Source organism: Mus musculus, chromosome 11 (genome assembly GCF_000001635.26).
Source record: "Mus musculus strain C57BL/6J chromosome 11, GRCm38.p6 C57BL/6J".
NCBI lineage: Eukaryota > Metazoa > Chordata > Mammalia > Rodentia > Muridae > Mus > Mus musculus.
In genome coordinates, this window is record NC_000077.6 from 9,205,184 (window position 1) to 9,217,483 (window position 12,300).

Genomic DNA, 12,300 nt, shown 5'->3' on the forward strand with positions numbered 1-12,300 from the left:
GCTTGACTGACTTGACTATTACAGGCCAATGTTATGGAAGCATTTTCTCAACAGAGAGTTCCTCTTCCCAAATGACTCTTGTGTGTGTCAAGTGATAAAAAAAAAAATCACAACCAGAACAGCATGTATGGGCGTTTATGTGATTGTGGTGTCTGTGTATGTACACATGTATAGGTGGGATGTGTGTGTGTATGTGTTGGTGTGGAATGTACACTGTTTCAGGGGATGTATACATTCTTTGCTGTACTGCATTTCTATTATCTCTAGATTTACATCTTTTAGCTGCTTGAAAAATAAATCCTTACACATAATTTTTAAAATATCACATTTTCTACTTTTTCTCTTGAGGGGATTTTTCATTTTGTTTTGGAACTGGGACCTCAGCAGCAATACTCAGCTAGTTCCAGCCAGCAGCACTGAAAGCAGAAATGATATTACTGGGCTATAAACTGTCATCATTCTCATGCTGGCTGGCTGTCACTGTCATAGTTTCATCCTTCAGTGCGCATGGGTCCCAAACTATCTGTCTTCTTTAGTCCCTGAGAACACAACACACATGTTGTTTGTTTTCATTCCAGAACAATATTAGCTAAGTGTTGAATATATTTTTTATAATGCATATGGTTTTAAAATCCATACATACTTTCTCTTTGGGTAATGTAGATCTTGGAACAGCAAGATTGCCCAGTGAGTAAAGATACTTGTTGCCATTCCCAGTGATCTCAGTTTGAGATCCAGAGCCTACATAGTAGAAGGAGAGAACAGAATACTGCAAGTTCTCCCCGACCTCTACATGCATGCCTTGGCATGTACACACCCCACAATCAGTCAATCAATCAATCAATCAATCAATCAATCAATCAGACAGAAATACTGTGGGTATTGATACACTGGCATTTATATGAAATATGTGGAGGACATATTCAAGGTTGGTGTGTGTCCAGCCTTTCTTTTTATAAAAAAATTATTTACTTATTTATTTATTTATTTATTTAATTAGATATTTTCTTCATTTACATTTCAAATGCTATCGCAAAAGTCCCCTATCCTCTCCCCCCAGCCCTGCTTCTTGGCCCTGGCATTCCCCTGTACTGGGGCATATAATCTTCGCAAGACCAAGTGTCTCTCCTCCCATAGATGGCTGACTAGGCCATCCTCTGCTACATATGCAACTAGAGACACAAGCTCTGGGAGTGGGTGGGGGTTACTGGTTAGTTCATATTGTTGTTCCTCCTATAGGGTTGCAGACACCTTTAGCTCCTTGGGTACTTTCTCTAGCTCCTTCATTGGGGGGCCCTGTGTTCCATCCAATAGACTGTGAGCATCCACTTATATATTTGCCAGGCACTGGCATAGCTTCACAAGACAGAGTTATGTCAGGGTCCTGTCAACAAAATCTTGCTGGGATATGCAATAGTGTCTGGGTTTGGTGATTGTTTATGGGATGGATCCCTGGGTGGGGCGGTCTCTGGATGGTTCTTCCTCTGTCTCAGCTCTGAACTTTGTCTCTGTAACTCCCTCCATGGGTATTTTGTTCCCCAATCTAAGAAGGAATGAAGTATCCACACTTTGGTCTTTGCAATGTGTGCTTTGAGCTTTACTAACGTTTCTTTAATGAATGTGGATGCCCTTGTATTTGGAGCATAGATATTCAGAATTGAGAGTTCATCTTGGAAGATTTTACCTCTGATGAGTATGAAGTGCCCCTCCTTGTCTTTTTTGATAACTTTGGGTTGGAAGTCGATTTTATTTGATATTAGAATGGCTACTCCAGCCTGTTTCTTTGGATCATTTGCTTGGAAAATTATTTTCCAGCCTTTTACTCTGAGGTAGTATCTGTCTTTTTCCCTGAGATGGGTTTCCTGTAAGCATCAAAATGTTGGGTCCTGTTTATGTGGGCAGTCTGTTAGTCTGTCTTTTTATTGGGGAATTGAGTCCATTGATATTCAGAGATATTAAGGAAAAGTAATTGTTGCTTCTTGTTATTTTTGTTGTTAGAGTTGGGATTCTGTTCTTGCGGCTATCTTCTTTTAGGTTTGTTGAAGGATTACTTTCTTGCTTTTTCTAGGGCATAATTTCCATCCTTGTGTTGGAGTTTTCCCTTTATTATCCTTTGAAGGGCTGGATTCGTGGAAAGATATTGTATGAATTTGGTTTTGTCATGGAATACTTTGGTTTCTCCATCTATGGTAATTAAGAGTTTTGCTGGGTATAGTAGTCTGGGCTGGCATTTGTGTTCTCTTAGGGTCTGTATAACATCTGTCCAGGATCTTCAGGCTTTCATAGTCTCTGGGGAGAAGTCAGGTGTAATTCTAATAGGCTTGCCTTTATATGTTACTTGACCTTTTTCCCTTACTGCTTTTAGTAATCTATCTTTATTTAGTGCATTTGTTGTTCTGATTGTTATGTGTCAGGAGGAATTTCTTTTCTGGTCCAGTCTATTCGGAGTTTTGTAGGCTTCTTGTATGTTCATGGGCATCTTTTTCTTTAGATTAGGGAAGTTTTCATCTATAATTTTCTTGAAGATATTTTCAGGCCCTTTAAGTTGAAAATCTTCATTCTCATCTATACCTATTATCCGTAGGTTTGGTCTTTTCATTGTGTCCTGGATTTCCTGGATGTTTTGAGTTAGGATCTTTCTGCATTTTGCATTTTCTTTGATTGTTGTGCCAATGTTCTCTATGGAATCTTCTGCACCTGAGATTCTCTCTTCCATCTCTTGTATTCTGTTGGTGATGCTTGCATCTTTGGTTCCTGATTTCTTTCCTAGGATTTTTATCTCCAGAGTTGTTTCCCTTTGGGTTTTCTTTATTGTTTCTACTTCCATTTTTAGATCTTGGATGGTTTTGTTCAATTCCATCACCTGTTTGTTTGTGTTGTCCTGTAATTCTTTAAGGGATTTTGTGTTTCCTCTTTAAGGATTTCTACCTAGTTAGCAGTGTTTTCCTATAATTCTTTTAGGGAGTTTGTGCTTCCTGTTTAAGGACTTCTACCTGTTTAGTAGTGTTCTCCTATATTTCTTTAAGGGAGTTATTAATGCCCTTCTTAAAATCCTCTACCAGCATCATGAGACATGATTTTAAATATGAATCTTGCTTTTCAGGTGTGTTGGGTTATCCAGGACTCGCTGTGTTGGGAGTACTGGTTCTGATGATGCTGAGTGGTCTTGGTTTCTGTTAGTAAGATTCTTACATTTGCCTTTTGCTATCTAGTAATCTCTGGTGTTAGATGTTCTAGCTGTCTCTGGTAGGAGCTTGTTCCTCCTTTGATTCTGTTAGCCTCTGTCAGGGCTCCTGGGAGTCCAACTCTCTCCTTAGTCCCAGTGGTCATAACACTCTCTACAGGCAAGCTCTCCTCTGGCAGGGAATGTCCACAGAGGCCTGGGAGCTCAGTTCTGTCTCCTGGATGATGAAGGCCTGAAGGGACCCTGTCCAAGAAGCTTCTGCAGCCCGCATGCTCTCCTGTGAGGACTGGTCTCTGAGAGACCCAGGATACAAAATGGTGCTCTTACCTGAGTCCCGGGATCAGAGCCCTCCTTGGAGGCCCACTCTCCTCTGGATGGGAAGGTGTGCAGACGTCTGGGTCTCAGCTCTGCCTCCTGGCTGAGAATGAAGACCCCAAGGGCCCCTGTCCAAGAAGCTCTGTTGCTTCTGCGCCCCTGTGCCCAGCCTTTCAAACTGCACTTTGTTTGTCTAAACCCTGCAGCTTTCTTCTTTTAGTTCATCTAGTATCTTTAATAAATAGACTGAAGTTCACTAGCCACAGCTCAAGAATGGTTAATTTTCCAAAGCACAGCATAAAATTGCTCTTTAATCTTCAGATGAAGTCTTCTATAGCGTTGGCCATTTTGGGGTTTCATTTTTAAAATTCTTTCCCTCAGAGATGCTAATTCCTTTTCCTTTTCCTTTTCCTTTTCCTTTTCCTTTTCCTTTTCCTTTTCCTTTTTCTTTTTCTTTTTCTTTTTCTTTTTCTTTTTCTTTTTCTTTTTCTTTTTCTTTTTCATTTTCTTTTTCTTTTTCTCTTCTCTTCTCTTCTCTTCTCTTCTCTTCTCTTCTCTTCTCTTCTCTTCTCTTCTCTTCTCTTCTCCTCTTTCCCTTCCTTTTTTCCTTTCTTCCTTCCTTCCTTCCTTTCTTTCTTTCTTTCTTTCTTTCTTTCTTTCTTTCTTTCTTTCTTTCTTTCTTTCTTTCTTTCTTTCTCCTCCTCCTCCTCCTCCTCCTCCTCCTCCTCCTCCTCCTCCTCCTCCTTCTTCTTTTTTTTTTTTTTTTGATTTTTCGAGACATATAGCCCTGGCTGTCCTGGAACTCACTCTGTAGACCAGGCTGGCCTTGAACTCAGAAATCTGTCTGGCTCTGCCTTCCAAGTGCTGGGATTAAAGGCATACACCACCACTGCCCGGCAAGAGATGCTAATTTCTTATACTGCATAGTCTTTGCTTTTTCTGTTTGAAAAATGTTGCCTTTAAAATACTTCATAAGATAACTATTGTTAACTCCAACTTTATGTGATCAAGGATTCATGTGTAGCTAGTGTCTATTATTGTTGTGATTTTTAAATTTGTGCAGTTTCTTTTGTTCTCTTTGTTTAGTCCCGTAAGCTGATGTGCTCTAAGGAATGTGACTCACACTTTGGCAGCTTAGCTAGGGGACTGTATTTGTTCTTGACTCCCCAGTGATCATCTTTTCTAAATGCTTTTATTTTTATTTTTTATTTTTTATAACAGGAAATATGCTAGAGATGATGGTGGAGTTGAAGAGGGAGCGCATCTGAGATAGATGAAAGAAAATATTTATTACATTAATTGGGCTCTGTGTTCGCCTGTGAATTTTGTTAGGTATTTTATTCTATGGTCATTCCATTTTTGGGGGGAAAGATTCTGTCCTGTTGAGACTAATCATTTTGTAGGTCTTTATTAATTATTATTATTATTATTATTATAATTTTTAGGGATCAGGCAAAGACAATTTTTCCTGTTTCCTCTAACTCAGTGGTTCTTAACCTTCTTAATGCTGTGACCCTTTAATACAGTCCCTCATGTTGTGGTAATCCCCAATCAGAAAATTATGTCATTACTACTTTATAACAAATTTTGCTCCCTTTATGACTTGTAATGTAAATATCTGATATATCCCATATCTGATACATGACTTTCTAAGGGGTCACGACTCACAGGTTGAGAACTACAGCTCTAACTTTTCTTTTCTACCCTCCTCCTTATTTTGTCTGAAGTGGGAAACTCTCACCACATTTTTATCCAGATCCTCTATGCATGTTCAGACTATTGGGGTCTGCTAAATTCTCTCCTATCTGAGCTGTGCTGAAAGCAAAAGGAAAAAAATCTCTATTTGTGCTTGGGATGAGATATGACAGGAGAATACAATTGGGACCCTTCTACCCATGAAGGTCACAGAGAAGGGCTCTGAAAGTCCGGTGTAAAGGCAACTCTTCACTTTCTCCTGGTGGGAATAGTCTCCTTGGACTTGGCTAAAGGAGCAGCGGGCTTTGCAGTTGCTTGGCAAGGTGACCCAGGGTGTTTCAAGCATTGATAGGTTCAGGGGATGATTTATTCTTTTTCTTGAGAGCAGAGCCCACGGCACTGCTCATGCCTGGTGCTTTTGGACATTGATGGGCTTCTTCACTTAGAGCAGATCACAGTGATCTGAAGTGAGAGTTTGAGGCCAGGAGGGAGCGCATTCTCCCATGACAGGAGGCATGCCCGTTAGCAGGAGTGTGATTAAAAATGCCGAGCGAGTTTCTGGGCTAATGACATATGAGAAGAAAATCATGAGAATGTGAGGAGAAGGAGAGACTTTGCCCCCTGCAGAGAGACAGCCTCATGAAAGGAACCAATTCACGGGTGCACAGAGGACGACACAGCAGAATTTAGCGTCTCTGTGGATGCTTCCCTCTGGGGATAATTTCAGATTCAGAACAGTAGAAAGTTCTTCTATTTGCACTTTTCAAAAGGACAGTTGACCAGCTTGTAAATTTAAAAAATCCCAGAAATAGTATTCTTTTAGGTTTAATTGGATTTCCTTTTGAATTTTAAAATCTTCAAAGGGTCTTCTTGAAGGGATGTGGAATTATAATACTTGCAGTGATTTTCATTTGCAACTACATTGGTTTAAGACTACATTGATGATATTTGTGGTCATGGCTAACAGAGTTTACTTGGCAAAATTCCTTAAATTTCATTTTCTTTGCATCTAGAAAAGACAGTAAAGATACTAAATTTTTTTTTAATTCATAACTTGCTTGCATGAAAGATTTAAATACTAAAAAAGCAAGTAAGATGGGCATACCTAGAACCCCAGCTCTTGGGTAGAGTTAGGAAGTCAACAGGTTAGGGCTATCCTCAAACACATAATGAGTGTGAGGCAAGCCTGGACTATCCGAGACCCTACCTCAAACAAAAAGCAAAACAAAAAAGGCAAATGAAATAGAAAATATCAGGACCACCCAAGGCCAAGAGAGGGTTAAATTCTTTAATCAAAACCCAGAAGATGATGGCTTTTATAAGGTAGTTAAAAATGACTTAATAGAGCAGGCAAGGAGTTGCTAGGTGCTTAAAAACACTGTTCCATCCTAGTAATGCAAGCGAATTATTTTTACATATCAACTTGAGGCTGGAGCTGTAGTTCAGGGGTAAAGTGATTGTCTAGCATGTAAGAGGCCCTGGGTGGGATCCCAAACACTACCAGAAAACAGCCAAAATAAAGGGAGTTAATTCTGCATGCTGTGGGGCTGAGACACATGATGGGACAGAGTGAGGGTCAGGCTTCACTCTCAATGAGAGAGTTACAGTTTTGTCTACCCAGACTCAAACCCAGGATCAAATTCAAGTGGACTTTTGCTTATGGATTGAACTTAGCCGTGTTCTTTCATAAGTCAGCCAGATGTAAAAAAACCATGGTAGCTTGGTCACCAAGTAGAAAGTCAGGCATATTTCTGTAAGTAGGTGATTGGCTAAATAATCTGATATTAGAGGATTAATTAGTATTTAAAGAAAAGTCAGATCTTTCAGTGATGATATGAAAAATTCTCTCTGAAAGCCTTATACTTATGTAATACACACACACACACACACACACACACACACACACACACACACACACATACACACACACACACACACACACACACACACACACACACACACACACATAAATATGATACATACAGTGCCCAGAACAATACAATGAGTTGTAGCCTCTTAAAGTCATATATATATATATGAATTAATAAACTCAAGGTCATTGACCATTTGGGACAATAATTATGTTCCAGTTTACTTTTGAAGTTTTATACCCATTCATGTATTTATTTATAATATCAACTATCACTTTGTTTATTAGTCTATTGATCTTGAATGTTTTCTCTTTATAATGTTGTTTTTAAAAGCTAGCCAAACGTAGATAAGAGAGAGATGCCCTCCTCCCTGCCTATAACTCTCAGCATCTATGGCAGGCTGAAGAGTTGGCCCTGGAGTCATGAGAGTGGGAGAATTGGCCATATCCCTTACCAGCTATAAGCACTTGAGAGAGTGGGCCCTGCACCTTACCTGAACAGCAGGGTAGAGCTGGCCCTGGTTGTGAGTGATGGAGCTGGGGTGTTGCTGGTTCAGAGAGCATGAAAGCTGCCAGAGAACTCCAAGATCCAGGGCTTTGTATTGGGCCACCTCAACATCTACTCCATTAATGAACTACTGAGTGTATGAAGGGACCAAACTTGGTCCTACAGTTCCAAAACTACATGATTTCCATGACACAGGGCAACAACAAGATATCCAAGGTTAGTCCCAGTGAGGTTCCAGTATCAGTAGAGTAGCAGAAACCAGAGTCCTTGAGCCAGACCAAAGACTCATTGTAATAAACATTTGCAAACAAGGAAGTATGGAAAAAGGATATATTGTGTGACACACTACAGCTTCCATGAGATTTTTATTTTCTTTGTTGTTGGGAATGTTGCAAGGGTGGGAGGGGAGGAGAAGATGAGTGGGATTGGGGTGCATGATGGGAAATTTACAAAGAACCAGTAAGAAAATTTAAAAAGCTAGCCACTATATGCCATTTTTTTCGTTTTCCTTTTATTTGGGGGTGGGGGTTGGGGTTGGGGTTGGGGTGGGGGTGGGGAACAAGGGTAGCGGGTAGACCTGGAAGGAATGGAAAGTGAGTGTGCTCAGGGTTCTTGATGTGAAATTCCCAAATAATCAATAAAAATTTTATGAAAAAATGATGAATGAAAAAATGCTGCTTTTTGCTATAAGCATATTTAATATGTTATATCCATCCATAAGTACAGACTCCTACCCTAATCAAAGTTCCCTATCCCAACAGGCAGTAAATTGTTTTGTTGATACATACAGTGCCCAGAACAATACAATGAGTTGTAGCCTCTTAAAGTCTTATTTTTGGTCACCCGTTTTAATTGCAAGGATCAGCAAGTGTTAGTATCTAGTAGTATATACCATTAGTCACCGGCACACAGTAATGGCTACATGGTAAGTCTTCCACACATGCGCCTTTCCCTCTTGGATCATGTTCACAGTCCAGCAGGCTCCTGCCAGTGCTCTGGATCTTTCTCATTTCGCTTTAAGTGCGCCAGCTGGACGCTAGCCTGTACAGTCCTCTTTCTCTTTATGTGAACATGAGCTATGGGGTCCAGCAGGGCTGACAGAAGCTTCCCGTTCTCTACCTCCTGGCTCAGGAAATACTTCCTTGGAATCTATTTCAAAGGACTGTTTCATTTCTGCAATTATACCGGGGACTCAAGTGTGTTCTCCTTGCCCATTCGGGGGAGCACTCACCTGGGTACACAGAGATTTATTCTCTGCCTGTCTCCAACAAGCATACGGTGTGAGGGAGATGGTACTGGCAGGTTGAGAAATAAAGAAGCCAAAAAGACCAGAAGCTCATTTTCAGTTCAAGCATTAGAACTTGGAATCTGAAGCCACAAGACACCGTCTTCTGTGTCTGACTGGAGACTTTAGCTTGCTGAGTTTTAGGCAGATTTTTTTTTTTCTTTGTGAGCGTATCTACTGCCTTACCCATGTTGTATAGTAGAAAAGTGAGATGGACTGAAAACAATAAGGATTATTCATAATAATATTGGCTTAAAGATTTTCTCTTTCTCACATCAGTTCCTTATTCGACTGTCAGTTCATTTCTTTCAATTTTGAAAATGTACGATTAGGGCCGTGTATGTCTCAACGGTAACACACTTGCCCAGCATGCATGAGGACCTGGATTCCAGTCCTGGCAGTGCAAAGATAGTCCAGCTTTCATGTTACTGCACTCCTCTGGGCAGCTCTTAAGAGTGTTCAAAGATTTGACTATAGTAATCTTAGGTTGAGGAGTTTATTCCAGTTTATCCAAAGCACTTCACAGGATGGGTTATTTTAACACAAAAGGTGCTGCTCTGTAGAAGCATGGGCCTGTGGCCTGTGTATATTCACTTGGTTAAGTATTGTGTAACCAGCAAAGTGAGAGCAGGGTTCTCGGATGGGGCCAGGGAATGTGGTTGAGAAAAATGAACAGGAGTTGATTTGTTGAAGCACAGGAGGTGTGGGTGAAGATTTTAATTCTTTAACTTCTTTAATGACACTTCTGAAATTTAAAACAATCTTAGAAATGAAAAGAAACAGGATCCAGGACAGGTGAGAAAGATGAAGAGGAAACATCATGGTATGAGATCTCAAGAAAATGAGCGAGAATTTCTCTCAGCCCCAACTGAGCCTGGATCCTGGGCCTTCTCTTAGGCTCCAACTGAGCCTGGATCCTGGGCCTTCTCTTAGGCTCCAGCTGAGCCTGGATCCTGGGCCTTCTCTCAGTCCCAACTGAGCCTGGATCTCAGAGAAAGATCAGGCTATGCCAGGCCTTCAGTTACTTTGTGTTATGTGCAAATGGCTTATTGAGCTATAGAGTAAAATGTAGACATGGGATGACTGCATCTTGCCAGAGGCAAAGAGAACATCTGTCAGTTGCCACCCAGAAGGCACAGTCTGATAAATAACCATTTCTCAGCACTGAAAGGTACCACACTATAAATTTGTCAGAGAAAAATCAAGGTTGGAAGAACATAGGTAGACCATAATAAAACTGTCTCAGGAATACCAGGCCTGAGAACTTCATGGACGTGCCAGACCAAGAAAAGGGTGAAGCTTCCTCTTCTGGACCCTGTAAAGAGGAGGGCCCATAAGTCATGCCAGCCCCACCAACCTGTCAATCCTGACCACCCAGTGTTTGTGTCCAGAGACCCTAGGCAGAGAACTCCCAACTGTCCTAGCGTCTTCAGCATGCTTCAGTCCCTGATGCTCATGTGTCTTACTTGAGTGGTTGTCTGTCTGTCTACTGGCTCATCTGTCGGGACCTAGTCGTGCCTCTCTCTTTTACAGCTTCCAATATCCCATACCTTGCCCTATCTTGTACTTTGTGGCTCAGCTCTGTCTCTGTACTCTGCCCTAAAGGAACAGCTACAGTGAGGACCTCAGGCATACACACCTGCCTCATTCCTTATGCTAGTACCCACAGGGACTTTTCCCATCCCTATCAGATTCTATCTTAAGCTTCTTTGAAATTCTTTGGACTTGATTGAGACTTATAGCTCTTCTGTAGTCATTCTGTAATACACATAGAGATATATTTACTACACGATGTGTAATGTGTGATCCAATATTGCTTTTGGTAATTGAGATAGGAATAAAGGAAACTGTGCTTGCCTTGGCCAGCTACCAAGAAGGGTGGGATTTTTTTTTTTTTTGGCACATTGTTGCCAATAAAACCATTCTACCTTGTGAATTTGTTGTTATTCAATACGTTTTGATGCTGTGTTCATCTATGTTTCTGACAAGCATGCTCACAACTCAGATGGGGCAACAGTAACTTTCTATGAAAGTAGCCTAACTAAGCTATCCACCATCCTTCAAATGGTTAGAGTGCCTAGACACCTGTTCAGCATTTTGTCTTTTATATTTTCCAGGTCCTCTCCCTGGCTGAGTTCTTCTGGCCGTGTATCCTGTTCATGATTCTGACAGTACTTCGTTTTCAAGAACCTCCCAGACACAGAGAGAATTGTAAGTTTCATGTTTTTTAAAAATTATTTTATTTATTTACATTCCAGTCATTGACCCCCAGTCCCCACTCCCACAGTTCCTCATCCCATTCCTCCTCCCCCTTGCCTCTGAGAGGCTGCCATCCCTCCATCAGGCCTCCCCCTTCCTTGGGGCCTCAAGGCTCTTGAGGATTAAGCACATATTCTTCCACTGAAACCCGATCAGGCAGACCTCTGCTACATATATTCCAGCGGCCTCAGACCAGCCTGTGTACACTTCTGGTTGGCAGCTCAGTCTCTGGGAGCTCCCTAGGGTCTGGGTTAGTTGAGACTGCTGGTCTTCCTATTGTGTCGCTCTCACTTTCAGCTTCAGTCCTTCCCCTAAGTCAACCACAGGGGTCGCTGACTTCAGTCCAATGGTTGGGTGTAAGTATCTGCTTCTGTCTCAGCAGCTGCTGTTATGGCCTCACAGAGGACAGCCATGTCGGTCTCCTGTCTTTAAGTACATCATAGCATCAGTAATGCGTCAGGCCTTGGTGTACCCCCAGGAGATGGGTCCCAAGTCGAACCAGACTTTCCTTCAGTCTCCATTTTTGCTCCTGCAGTTCTTCTAGACAGGAACAATTTTCGACTGTGGGCTAGTAACCCCGTGCTTCTACTTGAGGCTCTATCTACTGGAGGTAGATTCTTTGAGTTCCCTTTCGCTAACGTTGGACATTTTGGCTAACATCATCCCCATTGAGTCCTGAGAGTGTCTCACCTCCCAGGTCTCTGGTTTAAATACAACATAATAATAATCACTTTTCCATGGGAAGCTAGTAAATTAGAAATGTCCAAAGAAAAACAACCTCACTTTTCTCTGTTCTTTATTGACAGTGGGGTAGATGACTAGGGCTCTATTAAGACAACAACAATATACTCGAGGAATGTGCCAGGAAGAGGCAACTCAGGATTCTTTATTGCTTAAGAATGACATTCATAGATGTTTGCTCAATCTAGCAAATAGATTTATCCTTTCACTCAAGCTCAAATGACCTGGGCTTGGATGTGTAAACCTGTATTCATTTAGGAAGAGCTAGAAGCAGAGTTGTAAAGGAGACATCTTTCATTTTAACAGGGCATGATAGTGACGAGGATGTTGGAGGTAGAGACTATGATGAAGGACATTCACTAATAAACTTACAATAATGTCCATTCCTGTAACAGCATGACCACTCAGAGCATTTTGTCTGTCGGATTTGACAGCTCAGTAGC

The 12,300-nt window shown here is 41.3% G+C and overlaps 1 protein-coding gene across 1 annotated transcript in view; it reads left to right on the forward strand.

Moving 5' to 3' along the window:
- The window catches only part of Abca13 (ATP-binding cassette, sub-family A (ABC1), member 13), a 492,930-nt gene that overhangs the window by 13,242 nt on the left and 467,388 nt on the right, over nt 1-12,300 (forward strand). The window contains exon 2 of the mRNA NM_178259.3: nt 10,975-11,068. Within this exon, the coding sequence (NP_839990.2) occupies nt 10,975-11,068 (94 nt within the window). The remainder of the gene's footprint in view (nt 1-10,974; nt 11,069-12,300) is intronic.